Consider the following 25,391-nt stretch of genomic DNA (forward strand, 5'->3'; position numbering starts at 1 on the left):
GTAGGGTATGTAAACAAAGTGGCATAGTTAAAGTGGCTAGTGATACATGTATTACATAACATTTACATTTAAGTCATTTAGCAGACGCTCTTATCCAGAGCGACTTACAAATTGGTGAATTCACCTTCTGACATCAGTGGAACAGCCACTTTACAATAGTGCATCTAAATCATTTAAGGGGGGGGGGGGGTGAGAAGGATTGCTTTATCCTATCCTAGGTATTCCTTGAAGAGGTGGGGTTTCAGGTGTCTCCGGAAGGTGGTGATTGACTCCGCTGTCCTGGCGTCGTGAGGGAGTTTGTTCCACCATTGGGGGGCCAGAGCAGCGAACAGATGCAGTAGATGATATAGAGTACAGTATATACGTATACATATGAGATGAATAATGTAGGGTATGTAAACAAAGTGGCATAGTTAAAGTGGCTAGTGATACATGTATTACATAAAGATGCAGTAGATGATATAGAGTACAGTATATATGTATACATATGAGATGAATAATATAGGGTAATGTATAATAATGTACTCTGCTCCTGATCATGGCTGGCCAACGCTTTTTGTTTCATTGTTGTAACCCTCGAGGCGTCCTCTATCTCTCTCTCGCCTTCACTCTCGCTCTCTCGCCTTCTCTCTCGCTCTCTCGCCTTCTCTCTCTCGCCTTCTCTCTCTAGAGTACAGTATATATGCCTTCTCTCTCTCGCCTTCTCTCTCTCGCTTCTCTCTCTCGCCTGATCTCTGTCTCTCTCTTCTCTCTCTCGCCTTCTCTCTCTCGCCTTCTCTCTCTCGCTATCTCTCTCTCTCGCCTTCTCTCTCTCTCTCGCCTTCTCTCTCTCTCTCGCCTTCTCTCTCTCTCTCTCGCCTTCTCTCTCTCTCTCTCTCGTCTCTCTCTCTCATATGAGCCTTCTCTCTCTCTCTCGCCTTCTCTCTCTCTCGCCTTCACTCTCGCTCTCTCGCCTTCTCTCTCGCTCTCTCGCTCTCTCGCCTTCTCTCTCTCGCTCTCTCGCCTTCTCTCTCTCGCTCTCTCGCCTTCGCTCTCTCGCCTTCGCTCTCTCGCCTTCGCTCTCTCGCCTTCTCTCTCTCGCCTTCTCTCTCTCGCCTTCTCTCTCTCGCCTTCTCTCTCTCTCGCCTTCTCTCTCTCTCTCTCGCCTTCTCTCTCTCTCTCGCCTTCTCTCGCCTTCTCTCTCTCTCTCGCCTTCTCTCTCTCTCTCTCTCGCCTTCTCTCTCTCTCTCGCCTTCTCTCTCTCTCGCCTTCTCTCTCTCTCTCGCCTTCTCTCTCGCCTTCTCTCTCGCCTTCTCTCTCTCTCTCTCGCCTTCTCTCTCTCTCTCTCGCCTTCTCTCTCTCGCCGTGTCTCTCTCTCTCTGTTTATCCATCCATCACATTGCACCCGTGACCAAGTTTGACTGTTTCTTCAGAGCTGACTGTTGTGTGGTTGTGTTATGTAGAGTTGTGGTTGCCGACAGTAATAACATCAATAGTATATCCATATTACAATCATAATCTTTGGACTGGGTCTAAAGAATTGATAAAAGCACAAATGTAACAAGTCTTAATAACATTTGTATTCTTTTTTTTTGTTTTAGCAACTGACCAGAAGTCAGCAGATGGATGAGCTTCTGGATGTGCTCATAGAGAGTGGAGGTGGGTGAACTGACTCAGAATCAAATGTGTGTGATGTATACAATTGTGTCTTAGAAATTAGGCAGTGATATAGCTGTCAGTGCATGTTGTTGCTATGGTTACCAATGACTAATGGCTTAGTAACTGCAGCAATTTAGTCCCCCTTCATAAGGTACTAGTCAGTTTGCCTGCCTACGCACCATCCTTCGCCCCTTAGTTAAGTAACTCCAGATTTCCCTCTTACATGGGTATTAAATCACACTCTGTGCTGTGACTCCCCCTCCCCCCATCCTCTTCCTTCAAGAGATACCAGCTAACGCCAGAGAAGAGAGGGAGAGGTCCTCTGTAACCAAAGTTGTGCCTCACATTACATTGTCCCCAGGAACCACCGACCTTGCCGACCCAAAGTTCCACCGAAGACACTACGAACACCTGTCCCCCTCCCAGCTCAATTACGACCACACAGCCAATCACATTGCAGACAGCCACCTGGAGACCCTGCTGGGAAGCCCCCTAGGCCGAGGGGGTGAGGTCGCCCTTCTCAAGATGGTCGCAGAGGAATCAGGGCAGGGAGAGGAGGGGGATATTGGACTAGAGGGCTACCCCGGTCCGAACCACCACCACCAGGACAAACTGCTCTCCAACAGGGGCCTGATGGAAACCCCAACACCTCTATCTCCCATCCACTCCAAAATGACGTCTGTGGCCGAGGTGCAGGGGATGGTCGGCATGACGTTTAGCGAGTCGCCGTGGGAGACGATGGAATGGCTGGACCTGACGCCCCCGAGCTTGGCTCCGGGATTCAGCTCTGTCCCTCCCACCGGGTCAAGCATCTTCAACACAGAGTTCCTGGACGTTACAGACATCAACCTGAATACAGCCATGGACCTTCATCTAGAGCACTGGTGAAACACCGGAGACTAGCAACCTACAAAAATAACAATATTTTATTAATTTAGCAGACTCTCTTTTCCAGAGTGACTTACAGGAGCAATTAGGTGCCTTGCTCTGATTTTTCACCGAGTCGGCTCAGGGATTCAAACCAGCAACCTTTTGGTTACTGGCCTTACGCTCTTAACCGGTGGGCTACTGGCCTTACGCTCTTAACCGGTGGGCTACCTGCCAGCTCCCAACACAGCAGGATACATGCTAGCTACCTGGAACACACAACAAAAGACTATAGTGTCTAGCTACTAGCTAGCTACCTAGAAAACACAAGAGACTATAGTGTCTACGAGCTAGCTACCTATAAAACACAACAATAAACTATAGTGTCTACTAGCTAGCTACCTAGAAAACACAACATTAGACTGTAGTGTCTAGCTACTAGCTAGCTACCTAGAAAACACAACAAGAGACTATAGTGTCTACTAGCTAACTACCTATAAAACACAACAAGAAACTATAGTGTCTACTAGCTAGCTACCTATAAAACACAACAATAAACTAGTGTCTACTAGCTAGCTACCTAGAAAACACATCAATAGACTTGTGTCTAGCTACCAGCTAGCTACCTGGAAAACACAATAGACTGTAGTGTCTACTAGCTAGCTACGTATAAAACACAACAATAAACTATGGTGTCTACTAGCTAGCTACCTAGAAAACACAACAAGAAACTATAGTGACTAGCTACCTAGAAAACACAACAAGAGACTAGTGTCTAGCTACTAGCTAGCTACCTAGAAACACAACAAGAAACTATGGTGTCTACTAGCTAGCTACCTAGGAAACACAACAAGAAACTATAGTGGCTAGCTACCTAGAAAACACAACAAGAGACTATAGTGTCTAGCTACTAGCTAGCTAAGCTACCTAAACACAACAAGAAACTATAGTGTCTTCTAGCTAGCTACCTAGAAAACACATCAATAGACTATAGTGTACTAGCTAGCGACCTATAAAACAAATCAAGAGACAATAGTGTCTACCTGCTAGCTACCTAGAAAACACAACAATAGACAAGTGTCTACTAGCTAGCTACATAGAAAACACAATAGACTCGTGTCTAGCTACTAGCTAGCTACCTAGAAAACACAACAAGAAACTATAGTGTCTACTAGCTAGCTACCTAGAAAACACAACAAGAAACTATAGTCTCTAGCTACTAGCTAGCTAAGCTACCTAAATACAACAAGAGACTATAGTGTCTAGCTACTAGCTAGCTAAGCTACCTAAACATAACAATAGACTATAGTAGCTAGCTACCAAGAAAGCAACAAGACACTATAGTCTACTAGCTAGCTACCTAGAAAACACAAGAGACTTAGGTAAACTCACCCCATTCCGTACAAATGTGCGCAACCGCGACATTCAAAAGAGGCTGCAAAGAAAACTAATGGGACTGTAGCGAATGTGTTGACATCAAAATCTGGGTTGTGAACTAGGTTTCTATTCAAGCGTTGATTGACATGGTAATGGCTCTATAATATAGGAGAAAAGTTGAAATAACGGACCCTCCATTACATCGTGACGTGTCATGTCGTAACGTACAGCAGGCGTAAAGCAACTATTCTGTTTTACAATCTCTCTCCATCAGGTGTAGCACTTCTCTCATCGTTTTAAAACAAGAAATGGACAGTGACGGGGGTAAGGGGGAGATACCTAGTCATTTTTTGCGTCGTCACTGTAAGCGATCACAATTCTCAAAAAAAACTGTTTACCTCTAAGATCACTTTAACACCGTCCTAAAAACCCCATTCAAATTCGACACAAACCTTCAAATAGGTATGTAATGACTCATTATATAAACTCTTTATAGCGTTTTATTTACATTTTATAGGCGATAACGTGATAAATTGGACAGATTGAGTGGGGAGAAAAGCCGTTTTCCCACACGACATCTCTCCTTCTCACTATCACGCATTAGTTTAGCTTCCCCACCCGCCAAAGACCCGAAGGAGCTCATTGCCTTCTTGAATCATGCAGAAAGTGGCAGCATAGAGGTCATGTCATTGATTGTGTTGGAAAGGGGAGAAATTGTGCTTTACAATGGTATTGACATTACAGTTGATCTGGAAGTATTACATTTTTTGGGGCGCTAAAATAAGGTCAATTGTACGGACCAAGGCGATGTACAAAAGTGAGTGAGATTACATTAGTGTCTAACCCTAACCCTACTAGCTAGATAACGTAAACTTGCGTAAACTCGTACATCGCCTTGGACCGTACAATTGCCGTATTTTAGCACCCAAAAACGTAATACGTCCAGATCAACTGTAATGTCAATACCATTGTAAAGCACAATTTCTCCCCTTTCCAACAGAATCAATGACATGACCTCCACGCTGCCCATTTCTGCATGATTCAAGAAGGCAATGAGACCTGTGGGGTCTTTTTAAAAATGGCAGGTGGGGAAGTGAAACTTATGTGTGATAGTGAGAAGGAGAGATGTCGTGTGGGAAAATTGTCCAACTTATCACCTCTAAAATGTAAATAAAACACTATAAAGAGTTTCTATAATGTGTCATTACATACCCATTTGAAGGTTTGTGTCGAAATTGAATCAAGTTTTTAGGGCGGTGCTAAAGTGATCTTAGAAGTAAACAGCGGCTTTGAGAATGATGATCGCATGCAATGATGAAGCAAAAAATGACTAGGTATCCCCCTCTTACCCCCGTCACTGTCTATTTCTTGTTTCTAAAGGATGAGAGAAGTGCTACACCTGGTGGAGAGAGATTGTAAAACAGAATAGTTGCTTTACGCCTGCTGTACGTTACGACATGACACGTCACGATGTAACGGAGGGTCCGTTATTTCAACTTTTCTCCTATATTATAGAGCCATTACCATGTCAATCAACGCTTGAATAGAAACCTAGTTCACACCCCAGATTTTGAAGTCAACACAGTCCACGGTCCCATTAGTTTTCTTTGTCGCCTTGTTTGAATGTTGCGGTTGCGTATATTTGTACGGAATGGGGTGAGTTTACCTTACCTAGAAAACACAACAAGATACTATAGTGTCTAGCTAGCAAGTTACCTAGAAAAAGACACTGAAGGAAACCAGTTAGAAAAATAAAATAGCTAGAGACAAAATACTGACCAGCAACCAAAGACCAGCTGAATAAATCTCGCCAAATTTGCCCTGGATACCAAAACCGCTTCCAGGTAAATTTACAATGGGATTTACCAAAGAACCACAAGCAGGGTCGCGGCCCGGCAAAGGGCTATACAATAAGCACCGGGTGCTGTTTGAAATTATCTTTGTCTTCTTGGACAATGATGCGCACAACTCTAAAAGCAGTATGACTCTGGACAGATCCAACAACGATGTTCATTAAATGAATACTGCGGCCCACAGTTACAACGTTGCCTTAAGGAAATCTAGAGAATATATGCAAGTAGTTTCGTACAGTTTTAAGTAATATGGCACCGAGACTTGAAGATACATATTTTGACAATCAATGTGTTATTTGTGAACAGTGAGTTTTTGTTTTTATTACTGGAAACCAAAAGGAGATTACAAAACTGATTTAGATGACATCGAATGCCACATTTGTAAATATTATATTGTTAGTGACGGAGACAAGTTGAGGTCTGGATATTTGTCTGTGGTGTGGGAGAGAACACTTTAGAAACTATCACATCATCAAATGTGTCATTTTAGTTTGTCGTTTGATATTTGCTATGTAAATATTTAAAATCTCACATTTTGCACCTTGATTATCATAGATTGTTGGCACACTTTGCTTAAACCTAGAATGTATTTGCAGTGAAAGAAAGTTCCATGCAAGTGTTTGGTATGTTTTTTTTTCTCACACTTTACTAGTGGATTTATTTACAATATTATAATATGAAGACTAAATATGTACCTTTAGTGTGGAAAACACCCTTTTTCTCAGTTTTGATAAGTGTCTTCAGATGCAGAAATGCATGGATTGTAGGACGAGAGAGCAATATTTAACTCAAGATTGTGCCTTAAACACTTCACAACAAGAGCGCTCTTGGTATTTCAAATGGAGCACTCTGTCCACATCCCATCACACCAAACAATGCTGTTACTCTGGCCACACAAAGCATCCACAATCATTCAAGACAACATGAATGTGGAACGCTATGGTACTGCACAGTGCGCCACCTTTATCACACAGCTTTGATAACTCACATCATAGTAAGTCAGAAGTATGGCAATAAAATCCATCTGAATGTCATCCTATATTATTTTTATTATTATTTATTGTTTTGTATTTGACCTTTGGAAAATTCACCCATTTATATCTTAGAGACTCACTTCTTAGTTATTTATTTTTCATGTATTTTTTATTTATACATTGATCATATTTATATTTGACATTCCTTTATGATAAAATTAGATTAAGGTAAACTCATATTCTGCCTTTTTTGATCTTGCATTGTTCTTCCCAAAAAATATGTTTTCCATGGAGAACAATATGATGTAAAAGTACTGCATATGCAGAGTAAATATCCATTCTTACCAATATTAACTGTGAATCTATCACAGAATAATCCGTGTTCAATATGTTGAAGGATTATCGTGTGACCTTTTTATAAACTTGGTTCCATAGCCACCGTTATGCTGCAGAGGTTTAGGGTAGGATCTGTAGAATGATTATGAATCAGCAATGAAAAATAGTTTACTGAGATGTAAATATACCAAAATAACTACCCATCTGCAATACATGTATGATGTGGTCTATAGCTAAACAAATAGGGACTGTTAGAATATGTAAACGTAACTATGGGTATTAATTTTAAGACCATTGCTATGGGAATCAATTTTTCACTGACCTTCTTTTTTTTGTTGAGCGCTAAAGGTCCCCAAGCTTCTGCGCACGTGTTTCTTTACCTTGGTCTCGTGTGGTCTCTTTCCCTTCACATTCCGCACCGACAATCGTGAATGATCATTATTTTTTTAAAGTTTTACCGGTGAAACGTCTATGCAGCATCTGTTTTGGCCACATGAGAGAAATATTCGGTGGGGTTTTTGTTTCACAGTAACGTTATAATATGTCATTATATTCCGTTCTGTTAGTAGTCTACATATCATTGTGATCTTGCAGACATAACTTTATTAAATGAGCAACATTCGCCAGAGTAGCGTGTTCTCTACTAGTAGAGGACAAGCAAATGCCAGAAGCGTCAAGACCTTTAATGCTCTGAAAAAAAGGTCAGTGGGAAGCCACTCTGTAATTTAACCATCACAGTGCCAATGAGATTGTCTGAGATATTGTGATGACACCGAAATGCAGAAGAACGTTCAAAATACTAACTTTGTCTTGGATTAGCTATCAGTCAGATTTGGTTTAGTATCATTGTTATTTGATTTATTTATTTTTTTACCAAATATTTCTCTCAAAACAACTTTTTCCCCCTCTTGTTACTTCTTAATTAAACTGTCGCACCCTTGTTTATAGGATTTCACACAAGATCAGTTGAGGTTTGTCACCACGCCATTAGGCATTTACAACAGCCACACAGGTCATGTGCTCCATCCTGATCACCTAATGTAGAGGGATGACTTTCTTTTCTCTTTTTACATCAAAATTTCACATCTGACAAAAAGCTTCCCTGTTGCTTGGCCACTGAACAGCTTTCCATAGCAGTGCATTACTGTAGAAGAGAAAGCAATAAACTTTAAACACAAATAATCATTGTTTCTGTGTTGTACCTTTGTCTACGACCCAGGTTCACAATACACCGCTATGTATTTTCTCAATGTGAACTTTATTTATTTGTAATTTTTTTAATCAATATACAATATCATACTCATTGCCCTTAACATTGTATGATCTATAATATGAACATTCCAATAAATTGCAATTCACCATGTAACCATAAGTTTTCCACATCTCAGCTTACAACAGCATAGGCTTCTTCAGAGGTGTGCAAAATTTAGAACTGTTCAGACAGAAACGCAACGAATAGAGACGACTGGATTCCGTACTCCACATAACAGGGAATCAGGTCAGGTCTATGCAGTACATTTCTATCCGAATATTCTGTAAATTTCCTCTCTCCTGAATAAGCTGCATATGTACGCGACATTTCTGTACGAAACACTTGTCCCTGACCCCTGGCTTTTCCAAGGGGGCATTTCGTGAAGCACAATTTAGCTTCATGAAATGTTTAGCCAGCTACATTTCCTAAACATTCAAAAACAATTGTGTATTTTTCTAGTTCTTAATATCACATATAGTAACCTGGGAGATCCATCTGAAAGGGTCATTGAAGTTATCAGGTAAACGCATCGACTGTGCTTAGTGAAACAACCCAGGTTCCAACATAGCGATGCTGAACCCCTGCAGTTTGGCTCACTAGCTAAGGAGTTCCATGTTTCTTTTGCTTCGCTACAGTATTATACACTGAACGTGGGTGACCTGACAAGACTGATGCTGTGGATTTGAGCGCGAAAGAGAGTGACTTCCTCCCCTCATTCATCTTTTTATTTTGCCGTTATTTAACTAGACAAGTCAGTTCAGAACAAGTTCTTATTTACAATGACAGCCTAAACCGGATGACGCTGGGCCAATTGTGCGCCGCCCTATGGGACTCCCAATCACGGCCGGTTGTGACACAGCCTGGGAACGAACCAGGGTCTGTAGTGACGCCTCTAGCACCGCAATGCAGTCCCTTAGGCCACTCGAGACCCAAATACACAACCATCTGCACTGAGCAGACTGCACAGCATAGGTGAAAGCCTATCAGTAACATCTATTCCATGTTCACCTGTCTTTCACATCCGTGGAAAAGGGGACAAGAAGAGGATTTCACTAGACACTATTGAGATGCGCCCTATATGCTGCCTAAGGGTTGGCGAGGGAAACAGAACCTTCCATCAGTGCGAGCCTCGTATCATGGCGATCGGCCCGAGCCACATGCCGATTTAGTTTGTGTGTGTGATCAGGCAGGCTGGGCAGCTGAACAGTGCTGTATTATAACATGACTGTCGTGGGGGTCGGACACTCCTTTTACACAGACAGATGCAGCACTGACCTGGTCAAGCAATGAAATGTATATCCGACACATGTTCAACCTGTGACGTCTTGCAAAGTGATAGGTTTAATAGCTAGCCGACTGGCTGTAACTTCATCCGGTTTGCTAACGTGTGGCAGGTGGAGAACTGTGTACTCTTAACTGCTTGAGGAGACATTGTCGAGTGCGTCCGTGGTAACAAGTCCTAACTGCTGAACAGAACCGGTGAACAATAGCAGACTGTTTTGAGATGTACGCATACATATAGATTTACAATCCTACTGTACAGTTAGCAGAGAACAACATTTGGAGTCATACTGTAAAATTGCATATTACGAAAATAAAGCCATGTTTACACCATCGATCTGTGTTTCAGGGAACAATAACTTTTAGATTATCAGACCCCCTTCATTTACAATGAGTTAAGGTGCCCACAGCATACTGAGAGATTCGAGTGTCTCGCTCAGACAAGTCTGTCTGCATTACATTTTTTTTTTTTTTTTTTTACTTCTGACGAAGTAGAGGTGAGCACACAAACGCATACATACAATACAGTCCACAATGTACAATCCAAATAGATGACTCTTTTCATAACGTCATGAGCGGCACTTTCCAACATGTTTGTTTATTTGGTAACATCGATTTTCAAGTATACACCATATATTGACTCTAAACCGTTTTTTTCCTAGCACATAAAAAAAGATGACCGTTGTGTATATACGTTGAGCCAATTGAATGTCTTCCAAGTTTAGCTGTCTGAAGACGGGAGGATAATCTAGATGTATTTATGGACATTGAACAGGGTGGCGACAAGTATGTGTGTATTATCGTATTGCACAGAACGATTGGTTTGGAATATGGAATTGTTCTCATGTTCTTTGGAACATGGAAACAAACACCTTGTTACTATAGTAACTGAGGGCACGGGATGTCATGCGTTGTGTGTGGAGGTGTACCGACCCCCCCCCCCGTCAGTCCACATACATAGGGGAGGTAGGGGAGGCAGGGATCTGGTCCAGGATGCGACACACGTAGCTGGCCACGTCCACAAACCGCTCCTCGTACATCAGGATGAACGGGTGTTTCTGGAGGAGACAAACATTCATCTCAGCCACATAGAAACTAGGTCAAGCTTTGCTGTTGCCCGCATAGCAGTCAATACACAGTGAAATCCACAAACTTACCAGGAGCTCCTTGTACTTGGGCCGTTTTGACTCATCCTTTGTGAGGCTGTAGAACAAGAGAAGAAGCAATTGGCAAGACAACAGAAAGAGCAATGTTGCCTTTTCACCATTCTACCAGGAGAGGGAGGAAGAAACCAATGGTGAATCTTCTAGGGTGACAGTCTAATAGCAATGTCCACTGGAGGGAGTGGTAGACTGCTTTCACCAGAGGTGATACTCACCATAAATTGACAAAGTTGATGAACTTGGGGGAGAACTGCCTGTCCTCAGAGTTGCAGAGCTGCGGTGGCTCGCCCTTCACCACCTGGGTCAGCTGATCAAACACGCTATTCCACTTGGGGTACGGGAACCTGCCGGTGGCCAACTCATACTGAAGACACGCAGAAATGCAATTACTCATTGACTACCACCAACAAGGGTTTAGAAATAGTTAGATTGTGTATTTCTTAGTGTTTAAATTGTTATCAATAACAGTGCAGCTAGGTTATAACATAGTAAACCTGTTTTTCCCCATTGGAGGCCATCAAATCAATGTATGAATGAACTGAATGAAATAACTACCAGGGTTATCCCCAAACTCCACACGTCAGATCGGACGTCGTAGCCTTGTCTGGATGCACTGGGGTCTATCCTCTCCGGCTGAGCAACAGGAAAAGAACAAACACAACATTTCCACGATATACTGGACAATTCAGGAACCGAATCCTAGCTTGACATTTTAGTGAGATTTTCGCAAAAAAATGTAACAGACTTACTGCCATGTAGGGTCTGCAGCCTGCGTCTCTGGTCTTGGCTATAGAGTCCACCAGCTGACCACTGATGCCAAAGTCACACAGCTTGATGTTGCCGTTACGGTCCATGAGAATGTTGGAAGGTTTGATGTCTGTAAGATCACAAACATACTGACGTTTTAGACTTCACACAGCTGGAATTAGCATTTGGCCAAAATTCTAAAAGATGTATCTGACAACTTACCTCTGTGAATTATTTTCAAGTTTTCTTTTAAGTGGTTCAGCGCTTTAACGGTCTGTAAAGAAACATACACATTTCATTACAATCTGTGACCAACAACTGCATTCATATAGATATAAACAGATTATAGTCACAGAAAATAAAATAACCACTCACTGCTAATGTAATTTTGCCTAATATTTCCTCTGGAATGACGTCATCTAACGAACAATATACACATTTGTAGAATTTGTCGAATGAGGTAGACATTAGTTCCATACATATCCAACAGTCACCCTAAAGAGAAAGAAATGTCATTATTGATCACAAGTGTGCCACATTGTAACAAAACATGTCCTGCCACCACCCAGTCCAGACCAAACATTTGAGAATTACTACTGCCCCAGAAGTGAACCTGTCTAATTAGTTATTCTCACCTTTCTGACGAGAACTCTGTATAACTGGATGCTATATACAGAACTAACATGCACTGTATACACAAGAGGATGTGAACATCCCTTAAAATGAGTGGATTAGGCCATTTCAGCCACACCCGTTGCTGACAGATGTATAAAATCTAGCATAACAGCCATGCAAACTCCATAGACAAACATTGGCAGTTGAATGGCCTTTACTGAAGAGCTCAGTGACTTTCAATGTGGCACCGTCATAGGATACCACTTTTTCAACAAGTCAGTTTGTCAAATTTCTGCCCTACTAGAGATGCCCCGGTCAACTGTAAGTATTGTTATTGTAAAGTGGAAACATCTAGGAGCAACAACGGCTCAGCCGCAAAGTGGTAGGCCACACATGCTCACAGAATGGGACCGCTGAGTGCTAAGGCACGTAAAAATCATCTGTCCTCGGTTGCAACACCCTCTACTGAGTTCCAAACTGCCTCTGGAAGCCACGTCAACACAACAACAGTTCGTCGGGAGCTTCATGAAATGGGATTCCATGGCCGAGCAGCCGCACACAAGTCTAAGATCACAATGCCAAGCGTGATGAATCAAGCTTCACCATTTGGCAGCCCAACGGACAAATCTGGTTTGGCAGATGCCAGAACCTTACCTGCCGAATGCATAGCGCACTGTAAAGTTTGGTGGAGGAGGAGTAATGTTCTGGGGCTGTTTTTCATGGTTCAGGCCCCTTAGTTCCAGTGAAGGGAAATCTTAACACTACATCATACGATGACATTCTATGCGATTCTGCGCTTCCAACTTTGTGGCAACAGTTTGGGGAAGGCCCTTTCCTGTTTCAGCATGACAATGCGCCCATGCACAAAAAGAGTTCCATACAGAAATGGTTTGTCAAGAATGGTGTGTAAAAATTTGACTGGCCTAAACAGAGCGCTGACCCCACTCATGCCCTTGTGGCTGAATGGAAGCAAGTCCCCGCAGCAATGTTCCAACATCTAGTGGAAAGCCGTCCCAGAAGAGTGGAGGCTGTTATAGCAGCAAAGGGGGACCAACTCCATATTAATGCCCATGATTTTGGAAGGAGATGTTCGACAAGCAGGTGTCCACATACTTTTGGTCCATTAGTGTATAAAATGCAACAATTAACGATTTTACTGAGTTACAGTTTATATAAGGAAATCAGTCAATTGAAATGTTTTATTTTTTTACCTTTATTTAACGAGGCAAGTCCGTTAAGAACAAATTCTTATTTTCAATGACAACCTGGGAACAGTGGGTTTAATTGCCTTGTTCAGGGACAGAACAAAGATTTTTACCTTGTCACCTCGGGGATTCAATCTTCCAACCTTTTGGTTACTAGTCCAACGCTCTAACCACTAGGCTACCTGCCGCCTGCAAATCAAATTATTAGGCCCTAATCTATGGCTTTTACATGACTGAGCAGGGGTGGAGCCATGGGTGGGGGCATAGGCCCACCCACTGGGAAGCTAGGACCGGCCAATATAAATGAGTTTTTCCCCACAAAAGAGCTTTATCATAGACAGCAATACTCCTCAGTTTCATCAGATGTCCTGGTGGCTGGTCTCAGATGAGCCCACAGGTGAAGAAACCAGGTGTGGAGGTCCTGGGTTGGCGTGGTTACACGTGGTCTGCGGTTGTGACGCAGGTAGGACGTACTACCAAATTCTTCATAAACGACTTGATGCGGCTTATGGTAAGAAATGAACATTCAATTCTCTGCCAACATTTCTGGTGGTCATTCCTGCAGTCAGCAGCCAATCGCACGCTTGCTCAAAACCTGAGACATCTGTGACACTGTGTGACAAAACAGCACATTTTACAGTGGCCTTTTGTTGTCCCCAGCACAAAGTGCACCTGTGCAGATCATGCAGTTTAACCAGCTCCTGCACATGCCACACCTGTCAGGTGGATGGATTATCTTGACAAAGGACAAAGGCTCACTAACAAGGATGTAAACAAACGTATGCACAAAATCTGAGAGAAATAAGATTTTGTGCATATAGAACATTTCTGTGAACTTTTATTTCAGCGCATGAAACATGGGACCAAGACTTTACATGTTGTGTTAATATTTTTTGTTCAGTATAGAAAGTCACTACTTCTAATATATAATATACAGTCATGTAGGTATTGAAACATGTACTGTAGATATTATATTAACCGATAACACAGTCTCGCTTACACTCCACACTGCCCTGTCCCACCTGGACAAGAGGAACACCTGGGAATGTTGTTCATTGACTCAAGCTCAGTGTTCAACACCATAGTACCCTCGAAGCTTGGGACTTAACACCTCCCTCTGAAACTGGATCCTGGACTTCCTGATGGGCCACCCCTAGGTGGTAAGGGTAGGTAACAACACATCTGCCATGCTGATCATCAACACAGGGGCCCCTCAGGGGTGTGTGCTCAGTCCTCTCCTGTACTCCCTGTTCACACATGACTGCATGACCAGGCACGACTCCAACACCATCATTAAGTTTGCTGACGACCCGACAGCGGTAGGACAGATCACTGACGACGATGAGACAGCCTACAGGGAGGAGGTCAGGGAGCTGGCTGTGTGGTGCCAGGACTCGAGGTCGACCGATTATGATTTTTCAACACCGATACCGATTATTGGAGGACCAAGAAAGCCGATACCGATTAAATCGGCTGATTAAAAAAAAAAAACAAAAAATATTTGTAATAATGACAATTAGAACAATACTGAATGAACACTTACTTTAACTAAATATAATACAATCAATAAAATCAATTTAGCCTCAAGTAAATAATGAAACATGTTCAATTTGGTTTAAATAATGCAAAAACAATCTGTTTGGAGAAGAAATTAAAGGTGCAATATGTGCTATGTAAGAAAGCTAACGTTTCAGTTCCTTGCTCAGAACATGAGAACATATGAACGCTGGTGGTTCCTTTTAACATGAGTCTTCAATATTCCCAGGTAAGAAGTTTTAGGTTGTAGTTATTATTGGAATTATAGGACTATTTCCCTCTACCATTTGTATTTCATTAACCTTTGACTATTGGATGTTCTTATAGGCACTTTAGTATTGCCAGCTTCCATCCCTCTCCTCGCCGCTACCTGGGCTCGAACCAGGAACACATCGACAACAGCCACCCGCGAAGCAGGTTTACCCATGCAGAGCAAGGGGAACAACTACTCCAAGTCTCAGAGCGAGTGACGTTTGAAACGCTATTAGCGCACACCCCGCTAACTAGCTAGCCTTCACATTGGTTACACCAGCCTAATCTCGGGAGTTGATAGGCTTGAAGTCATAAACAGCACAATGCTTGAAGCACAGCGAAGTGCTGCTGGCAAAACGCACGAAAGTTCTGTTTGAATGAATGCTTACGAGCCTGCTGGTGCCTACCACCGCTCAGTCAGATGGTAGACTTAATTATAACATAACACACAGAAATACGAGCCTTAGGTCATTAATATGTTTGAATCCGGAAACTATCATTTCGAAAACAAACATTTATTCTTTCAGTGAAATACGGAACCGTTCCGTAATTTATCTAACGGATGGCATCCCTAAGTCTAAATATTGCTATTACATTTCACAACCTTCAATGTTATGTCATAATTACGTAAAATTCTGGCAAATTAGTTCGCAATGAGCCAGGCGGCCCAAACTGTTGAATATACCCTGACTCCGTGTGCAATGAACGCAAGAGAAGTGACACAATTTCACCTGGTTAATATTGCCTGCTAACCTGGATTTCTTTTAGCTAAATATGCAGGTTTAAAAATATATACTTCTGTGTATGATTTTAAAAAAGGCATTGATGTTTATGGTTAGGTGTACGCTGGAGCAACGAGTCCTTTTTCGCGAATGCGCACCGCATCTATTATATGCAACGCAGGACACGCTAGATAAACTAGTAATATCATCAACCATGTGTAGTTAACTAGTGATTATGATTGATTGATGTTTTTTTATAAGATAAGTTTGATGCCAACTAGCAACTTACTTTGGCTTCTTCCTGCATTTGCGTAACATGCAGGCTCCTCGTGAGGCAGGTGGTTAGAGTAGTTAACCGTAAGGTTGCAAGATTGAATCCCTGAGCTGACAAGGTAAAAATCTGTCGTTCTGCCCTGAACAAGGCAGTTAACCCACTGTTCCTAGGCCGTCATTGAAAAGAAGAATGTGTTCTTAACTGACTTGCCAAGTTAAAAAAAAAAAAACTAAAAAGTGCAATAAGTGATGTTGTTACTAGGGTTTTTACTGTAGTTATTACTGACTTGTTACATAAAGGTCAAATAAATAAAAAACAATAAATAGGCTAAATCAGGGCGTCAAAAATACAGATTTCCGATTGTTATGAAAACTTGAAATCAACCATTCCGATTAATCGGTCGACCTCTAGCCAGGACAACAACCTTTCCCTCAAGTCAGCAAGACAAAGGAGTTGAACGTGGACTACAGGAAACTGAGGGCAGAGCACGCACCCATTCACATTGATGGGGCTGTAGTGGAGCAGGTCGAGAGCTTCAAGTTAATCGGTCTCCACATCACTAAGGAATTAACACCAACACAGTCGTATAGAAGACACAACAATGCCTCAGGAAGCAAAATAAATATTTGGCATGGGCCTTCAGATCCTCAAAAGGTACTACAGCTGCACCATTGAGAGAATCTTGAATGTCTGCATCACCACTTGGTACGGCAACTGTTCGGTGTCCGACCACAAGGTGCTACAGAGGGTAGTGCGTACGAGCTCCCCGCCATCAAGGAGCTCTGTACCAGACATGTCAGAGGAAGGCCCTAAAAATTGTCAAAGACTCCAGCCACCCAAGTCATAGACTGTTCTCTCTGCTACCGCACAGCAAGCAGTACCGATGCACCAAGTCTGGAACCAATAGGACCAGGAACAGCTTCAAATAGCTACCCGGACTATCTGCATTGAACCCCTTTGCACAAACTCTTTAGACTCATCACATACGCTGCTGCTAATCTATTCTGTCTAGTCACTTTATCCCTCCCTATATGTACTCATCTACTTCAATTACCTCGCACCCCTGCCCATCAACTCAGTACTGATAACCCATGTATATAGCCAAGTTATTGTTACTCATTGTGTATTTATTCCTTGTCTTATTAACAAGGGAAAGGGGCCTTCAGTAAGCATTAGTGTTAGTCCACACCTGCCAATCATGTGACAAATAAAATGTGATTTGAAAAGTCTCACCTCTCTGAAGAGAGCTCCGTAGAACTGAACGATGTAGAGACAGTCACTACTCCTCATCACCACGTCTAGATCCATCAGCAGCTGCTTCTGTTCCTTCTCATCCACCGTGGAGCGGATCCTCTGGGGGGGGGGGGGGGGAGGCAGAGGACAGAGACGAAAACAACAACAGGTGTTCAGCAGAAATAAAGGAAACAGCTCAGAGATCAGTTTTATAGTCCTAGTCGTCACCTGATGAAGACCATTAAAAACCCTGTTGTATCTCTAGGTCTACCATCCACCAAGAACCAAGGCAATATTTTACCAGCTCTCGTAACTTATTATGCACCATCCTTGAGATGCGCACATTTTTCTCCTCATTGTCGTGATATCTAATTGTGATCCACTACAATCTTGCCTCAATCGCTGCAACTCCCCAACGGGATTGGGAGAGGCGAAAGTCGGTGTTATGCTTCCCCGAAACATGACCTGCCGAACCGCGCTCCTTAACACCCGCCCGCTTAACCCGGAGCAGTCTGATGTACGAGGTGCGTAGACTACAGTATATCAACGTTAGTATTCAACTTGGAACGTCTCAGTCAGTGAGGATGAGAGCAGCTGGTGTGGTCACCTTGACGGCCATGATCTGTCCGCTGGGTTTGTGCTGCATCTGGTTGACGGAGCCGTAGGCCCCGCGGCCGATCTCCCCCAGGTCCCTCAGGTCCTCGGCCGTGAAGTCACAGGCATTCTCCGTAGAAATCTTCAGCTTCCCCGACGACTCGATACTGTGTGTCCTCATACGCTCTCTGTAGGGGGAGGGAGAGAAGGAAGAGCAGGGAGGGGAAGAAGAAGAGAGGAAAGAGATGTGGGGAAGGACGAAGACGGGGTGAGAGAGGAGAGGAGGTGGAAAGAGGAATAGAAAGGAAAAAGAGGAAACAGAGAGAATGAAGAAGAGTGTTTTGGGGCAGATGGGAGCATCATATGATGCACAAGGAAGTGATTTCTAACCCACCTCGTTCCTTTACAATCATAACGTCTTGGTTTCTTCCTCAATAGCAGAGCAGACCACACTGAAGAAGAGACTGAAGATGCTAACTAATCATGCAGCCATTTTGCTGTATTCTCAGAGCCGTCTTAAACACTATTCCTTCACACAGACAGTACCCTACAGACCGTGTGAAGATGTTTCTCTACAACAATAAAACCAAAACAGAAATACATAACCTGTTAGAAAGCTAAGGACTATCAGGTCTCTAAATGTGCATTTCTTATCCGCTCTCCACAGCACTTACATGTGTGGGTTCTGGAAGGAAGGGGCAGTTGAAGGTGAGGGGTTGAGGGGCAACCTGGTAGCTGGCTTCACTGGAGGGTTGGCGAAGTTCAGCTTCAGGGCTTTACGTTTACCTGGCAGAGAGACACAGAGGGAAACATATGCTGGTTAGGGAATAAGTGAAACCGGATGATGCTACATTGGTGAATGGGACATATAGTTATGATTCTATGGGGATGGAACCGAATAAGAGCATGGAATAAGTATATTTCACAATATGAAAATAGTTTTCAGGACTGTATCATAAAGTGAGATCAATAACCATGTTTCCATCAACAGTTTTCACAAGAGTAAACTTTTAAAGTATTTTTTTTAATCATGAGAGATGGGATGGAAACAGGAAGTTTCAGGTATAATTTAATAAATTTGTTCGTTTGACACGGTGGGATTATTTTGTGTCGGTAAAATTTGTTATGTAAGAAATGGCGATGGAAACTCCTTAATGCACAAACATTGATATAAACACCATCATATCAAAGTAAACTTGGAATCACGTGATGACATGATGTGGTCCTCCCACTACGACTCAGGTAACCATGCAGTTTATTAGGCTACAGATGAACTGATTTATGAACTGCACAGGGTGATGAAAACGCACGGTGATCTTGATGCTCCAATAAATATCGAGGGTTTGATTCTGGTGACATTATTATCGACGCTTGAGTTCCTTTTGACAGTCTTATCCATAATAATCTCAGTATGTAGACGAGCCCACGCACACGTGCCAAGACCATTTGCTATTTAACGTAACAGTTTGTGACAAAACTATTGGTAGAGTACACGAAAACTCACGCACCACCACTAGTGGGAAAATTCACATTTTCTTTATGCGGATTTTAGAATATTCACATGAAAATCTCTCAATAACTTGATGGAAACCTAGCTATTGAGAACCATTTCAATAAAAACTAGTAAGCCACAAATTCCACTAAGTCATGTAACCAGAAGTCTCTGACAAAGTTGAGTTTCAGTGCAAATGAAGTTGAATTTCAGTACATTAAAGTACCAGTGATGTTTCAGGAGACTGGAAATAATTATTAGAGCTACAGATCATTCGGAATGTATTCAGACCCGTGGACTTTTTCCACATTCTGTTAGTTTATTATTATAAAATGGATTAAAAATGTAATTTCTCATCAATCGACAAACAATACCATAATGACAAAGCAAAAACAGTTTAGACATTTTTGCAAATGTATTAAAAAGTTTATATTAAAAAAAACACATTTACATAAATATTCAGACCCTTCACTCTGTACTTTGTTGAAGCACATTTGGCAGCGATTACAGCCGAGTCTTCTTGGGTATTACACTACAAGCTTGGCACACCTGTTTTTGGGGAGTTTCTCCCATTCGTCTCTGCAGATCCTCTCAAGCTCTGTCAGGTTGGATGGGGAGTGTCGCTGCATTGCTATTTTCAGGTCTCTCCAGAGATGTTAGAGCGGGTTCAAGTCCGAGCTCTGGCTGGGCCACTCAAGGACATTCAGAGACTTGTCTCGAAGCTACTCCAGTGTTGTCTTGGCTGTGTGCTTAGGGTCATTGTCCTGTTGGAAGGTGAACCTTCGCCCCAGTCTGAGGTCCTAAGCACTCTGGAGCAGGTTTTCATCAAGGATCTCTGTACTTTCTCCGTGCATCTTTCTCTCGACCCTGATTTATTCTCTCAGTCCATGCCACTGAAAAACATCCCCACAGCATAATGCTGCCACCACCATGCTTCACAATAGGGATGGTGCCAGGTTTCCTCCAGATGTGGCGCGTGGCATTCAGGCCAAAGAGTTCAATCTTGGTTTCATCAGACCAGAGAATCTTGTTCTTCCCCTGGGTGGCCAGCTCAAGGAAGAGTCTTGGTGGTTCCAAACTTCTTCCATTTAAGAATTATGGAGGCCACTGTGTTCTTGGGGACCTTCAATGCTGCAGACATTTTTTGGTACCCTTCCCAGATCTGTGCCTTAACACAATCCTGTCTCGGAGCTCTACGGACAATTCCTTCGACCTTATGGCTTTGTTTTTGCTCTGACATACACTGTCAACTGTGGGACCTTAAATAAACAGGTGTGTGCCTTTCCAAATCATGTCCAATCAATTGAATTTACCACAGGTGGACTCCAAGTAGGGTTAGGGTTAACTGCCTAGGAACGGTGGGTTGACTGCCTAGGAACAGTGGGTTAACTGCCTAGGAACGGTGGGTTAACTGCCTAGGAACGGTGGGTTAACTGCCAAGGAACGGTGGGTTAACTGCCTAGGATCGGTGGGTTAACTGCCTTGTTCAGGGGCAGAACGACAGATGTGTACCTTGTCAGCTCGGGGATTCGATCTTGCAACCTTTCTGGTTACTAGTCCAACGCTCTAACTACCTTCCGCCCCACAATATCAACTATTCCGCACTAGCATAATAGATATCTGTTGACTCTTTAAGAAGTGCTCCATTTGACTATCATGGTCTTGTATCAGGGTTATATGTCACATAATAACTGTTAAATACTCCACTAGATGATAATGTTGAGGATGAGATGGGAAAGTGTTGATGTCTTATTGGACAGTGAACAGTGGCCTACAAGGCCAAATCAGAGGTGCAGTACTAGTTGTCCCTTTAACCATATGCCCAGGTGGAAATAGGTCCTCATGAAAAAATAAAGGAGAGAGCAACACACTCTAGGAGCTCAGATACAGTCATTTAATAACCAATGTTTGGACAGACAAACTGTCTTCATCAGGGTATAATGACAAACACTGAGAGTCACTAGTTTATATAGTGTCAAAAGACACACACAGGTGTCTGCAATCATGTCTGGGTGTGGCTTGATATCATTGGTTAATTTACCGGTATAGCCATATTTCTGTCGAAATCAGATTGTTTTTTACTAATTATTTTGATTCGACAGAATTGGCAGTAGGGCTGACTGTTTTTCAAGGGAAGCGGGTGACAACTATCAGCCCTCAACAAACTGTTACGATCAGTAGGTTTCCTGTAAAGATCAGTGTATAGAACATTATCCTCACATGAAATCAGACGATCAAGGAAACCGATTTGACGTGTGTCAGATTGCATAATAAATCTCAGATGCTGAGAATAAGAGATAAGAAAAGCATGGAATGCTTGGAGTTGTTTTGCAGTACCCCTACTAGTGGTCCCTTTAACCTTTATGCCCAGGTGAAAATGGGTCATCACCCAAACCAACGCTCCACCATGGATTAGATTAGTCAACATAGAACAGTGGACAGACAGCCCACTAGCAGAGAATCAAACAGACTGCATCTCAATAGTCTAGAGTGGCTTCCACTCCTTGTCTCCTCTCCTTTGCGGCTCTGACAGCACATACTAGGTTAACTTCTCTAGGTAGGGGGCAGCATTTGGAATTTTGGATGAAAAGCATGCCCAAATAAAACTGCCTTCTACTCAGGCCCAGAAGATAGGATATGCATATAGTTAGTGGATCTGGATAGAAAACACCCTAAAGTTTCCAGAACTGTTAAAATAATGTATATGAGTATAACATAACTGATTTGGCAGGTCGAAAACCTGAGAAAAATCCATTCAGGAAGTAGGATTATTTTTTGTTGTTGTAGTGTTCTGTTCAATGCCATTAAAGTATCCATTGATTTAGGACTCATATTGCAGTTCCGATGCCTTCCACTAGATGTCAACAGTCTTTAGAAATTGTTTCAGGCCTGTATTCTGAAAAATGAGAGAGTAAGAGCAGTCTGAATGAGTGGTCCCTGCCGTGTCACAGAGCTGTTTCATGTGCGCGACCGAGAGGGTGCCTTTCTTGTTTACCTTTTATATTAACAACGTTATTGTCCGGTTTAAATATTATCAATTATTTAGGCTAAAAACAACCTGAGGAGTGAATATAAACATCATTTGACATGTTTCTATGAACTTTACGGCTACAATTTGGATTTTTTTGTCTGCCTGTTGTGACTGTGTTTGAGCCTGTGGATTACTGAAGAAAACTTGCGAACAAAACAAAGATTTTCGGATATAAAGAGACTTTATCGAACAAAAGGAACATTTATTGAATAAATTAATGTCTTCTGAGTGCAAACATATGAAGATCATCAAAGTTAAGTGATTCATTTTATCTCTATTTCTGACTTTTGTAACTCTTCTACTTGGCTGGTTACTCTTTGTAATGATTTGCATTTTTGAAATCTGACACAGTGGTTGGATTCACAAGAAGTTCATCTTTAAACCTATGTAAAATAGTTGTATGTATTTCTGTATTTGAATTTGGCGCTCTGCAATCTCACTGGATGTTGGCCAGGTGGGACGCTTCCCACATACCCTAGAGAGGTTAAAGAGATACGGTCGATACCAACCAAATAGTTGCTTTTACCTGTCCAGTCAATGCAGATGGATGAAAGCAGACAGGGAGAGGAAGCCACTTCAAAATATTGAGATGCACCCACAGAGAGAGAGGGTTGGTGTGCTACGAGAGTGTGTTAGTGGGTATAATTTGTTAAACGTTCCAACAGGAATCTGTTCCAAAAACTTCGTAAATAACCAGGTTGAATAGCGGCAGAATAAACTACCGGGTAGGGAGTGGGCTAATTCATAAAGTTTTTAACTCACCACGTTAATTCCGAAAAATGTCTGTCCTCAATCTGGTAGCCTATGGACACATATTAAGAATAAGCTACGTGGTGAGTTGATGTCTATTCGGTAGCTAGTTAGCTAGGTGAATTGATCAGGCAACTTTGTATGCGTCCTTTATTGGCAACCTTGTACTTTACAAAGTTTTTGGAAAAGATTCCTGTTGGAATGTTCCACCAATTATACCCACCCTATCTGAAACCCTAAAAGGAGTGAGAGGGGAGATATCCTCCTGTTGTCTGGTCATTATATAACCTGGATGGAAGTCATCAATGCACTATGACTGTGCAACCCTGGCTTTCAAGGGCAAGTGAGAGCTGGTTATGTTATTTATGCTACCCTACACATATTTGGCTGTCTAAGATTTTGGGCCTCACATACACAATAATTTATTTTCAGTAGCTATGGAATGGTGGCAGACTTCTAACATGGAATCCATACTAATTCATGAAAACACAACGTAATACAGAATGAGGAAATCAAACACAAAAGAGAAATGGGGAGCAGAAAACAATGGTGAATCATATTCCATCACATGAACCAAGAAATATTCTACTGAAATCCTATAAATAAAAATAAATAGTACCTGTTTCGTTTTGACACCTCCAGCACGTGTTGCTTTCTGAAATGTTTAAAAATAAAAGAGTTGAACGAGGACAATTCCCGAAAGACACACACGAAGTACATAGTAGATAGCACCAACACTGATCACAGATACCTACATAATACGATGTCACTCAAAATATCGCACTGACAGTTAACATTTCAATGCCAATTATGTCTCATTGTTTCAAAAGGTAAAATATATATTAGAAAACAAAGTAATTGAATCGTTATTATCTACAAATAGTGTAATTAATTGAGTAACAATACGGTAATAAATACGTAGGTTTTGTGAAAGGGGAAACATCAATTTCTCAATCTGGTAGCAGGCCTTGGGTTGAGTTGTGCATGTAGCAGCTAACATCGGTTGATGTAAACTCAATTGCAGTGGGACGTCTGTAACTGCAACGCAACAATTTTCAGTTGGTGCGTTTACATATCAGCGGTTGTAACATTGTTACAGTACACCTCGCAGAAAAACACAATGTTGCAACAAATTGCCGACGCGCTACATTTAGCAGAATATATAGTTAGCTACACTGCATCTCTGCTATGTAGCTTAGCCTCGGGGCAATGGTAGTTAGGCTAGTCAAGTCATGTTTTTCAACAGCTAACGTTTAATAGCTCTGATCAACTTGAAAATAGACATTTAGGGCGTCTGGTCTAACCTTGCATGCTGCTGACGGTGGTCATGTGTTGTGTTTGCGGGTGATGGTGGTGCGAGGTGGATCCTGCAATGTTGCTGTTTCCGCTGGAGGTTGTTGAGTTGCTGCTGGAACTGGGAGTCGCCATTGTTGTGTTCGATTCCAGCAGCGCCGAGGCTGCGATGCAGGCAGAGCAAACTTCTCCCTCTCTCTCTCTCTCTCTCTCTCTCTCTCCACACGGGACACTGCGCCAGCGAACGCAGCACAGCATAGACGGCCACGTCTATGGATGGGCTATGGACGTCCCGGGCCCAGTCACGGAAGTCTGTGCGTAACAAGTTACGCCAGAAAGGGTAGGGGTTTCCATTGGGCTGGTATGGGACGCCAAGCTTTAACTTTGGGCACCGTACGTACTGTGGAGGCTACTGGAGCAACCATTTTTGAGGATTCTAGTTGATATGGCTAGAGGGAAGGCTATGTACATAAATAATGGTAATGGAGACGTAAGGTTGGCCCAGCAGTAGAGGGGTTGGATGCGTGAGTAGAGGCCAATGCGTGAGCAGAGGCGGACTGGCCATCTGGCATTTCGGGGCAAATCTCAGATGGGCTGGCCCATTTGTAGCACCTAGGGCCAGTCTAACAATTTGTTGTTGTTGTTGCAGGGTAGCCTAGTGGTTAGAGTGTTGGACTAGTAACCGAAAGGCTGCAAGTTCAAATCCCCAAGCTGACAAGGTGCAAATCTGTTGTTCTGCCCCTGAACAGGCAGTTAGCCCACTGTTCCTAGGCAGTCATTGAAAATAAGAATTTGTTCTTAACTGACTTGCCAAGTTAAATAAAGGTAAAAAATAAAATCAAGTGTATTGGTCACATACACATGTTTAGCAGATGTTATTGCGAGTATAGCGAAATGCTTCTTAAA

At 42.5% G+C, this 25,391-nt stretch overlaps 2 protein-coding genes across 5 annotated transcripts in view; one reads left to right on the top strand and one right to left on the bottom strand.

Annotated features, from left to right (window-relative positions):
- LOC135505215 (myocardin-like) overlaps positions 1-3,987 on the top strand; it is a 60,396-nt gene extending 56,409 nt beyond the window's left edge. The window contains exons 11-12 of one of the 2 annotated variants that reach the window (XM_064924390.1): positions 1,581-1,638; positions 1,922-3,987. In XM_064924390.1, coding sequence (XP_064780462.1) covers positions 1,581-1,638; positions 1,922-2,526 — 663 coding nt within the window. In that variant the 3' untranslated portion in view covers positions 2,527-3,987. The remainder of the gene's footprint in view (positions 1-1,580; positions 1,639-1,921) is intronic. The other variant, XM_064924391.1, reaches the window with a different exon arrangement.
- A 6,163-nt stretch (positions 3,988-10,150) lies between these two features.
- Positions 10,151-24,804, bottom strand: LOC135505216 (dual specificity mitogen-activated protein kinase kinase 4-like). Of its 3 annotated transcripts, XM_064924392.1 has the most exons (13): positions 24,497-24,803; positions 24,111-24,230; positions 23,812-23,847; positions 18,594-18,705; positions 17,933-18,107; positions 17,326-17,445; positions 11,864-11,983; positions 11,711-11,762; positions 11,491-11,618; positions 11,297-11,374; positions 10,957-11,105; positions 10,736-10,781; positions 10,151-10,636 (listed from the first exon to the last, which is right to left on the bottom strand). In XM_064924392.1, exons 1-13 carry the CDS (start codon positions 24,741-24,743, stop codon positions 10,523-10,525), a joined length of 1,497 nt encoding a protein of 498 aa, XP_064780464.1. In that variant the 5' UTR covers positions 24,744-24,803; the 3' UTR covers positions 10,151-10,522. The 3 variants fall into 3 exon arrangements, with proteins under 3 accessions (XP_064780464.1, XP_064780466.1, XP_064780465.1); XM_064924394.1 differs by lacking the exon at positions 11,864-11,983 and having other exon boundaries at positions 24,497-24,804; XM_064924393.1 differs by lacking the exon at positions 24,111-24,230 and having other exon boundaries at positions 24,497-24,800.
- Positions 24,805-25,391: the final 587 nt, after the last annotated feature.

Source organism: Oncorhynchus masou, chromosome 18 (genome assembly GCF_036934945.1).
Source record: "Oncorhynchus masou masou isolate Uvic2021 chromosome 18, UVic_Omas_1.1, whole genome shotgun sequence".
Classification (NCBI taxonomy): Eukaryota; Metazoa; Chordata; class Actinopteri; order Salmoniformes; family Salmonidae; genus Oncorhynchus; species Oncorhynchus masou.

Bases quoted from the DNA above. Each gene is read 5' to 3' on its own strand.
- LOC135505216 (XM_064924392.1), bottom strand. From the start codon at position 24,743: ATGCTGTGCTGCGTTCGCTGGCGCAGTGTCCCGTGTGGAGAGAGAGAG. The intron at 11,375-11,490 runs GTAAGTCTGTTA...CCTGTTGCTCAG, and splicing joins GCTGCAGACCCTACATGGCA to CCGGAGAGGATAGACCCCAG. The intron at 10,637-10,735 runs GTAAGTTTGTGG...TGTCTCCTCCAG, and splicing joins CCAAGTACAAGGAGCTCCTG to AAACACCCGTTCATCCTGAT.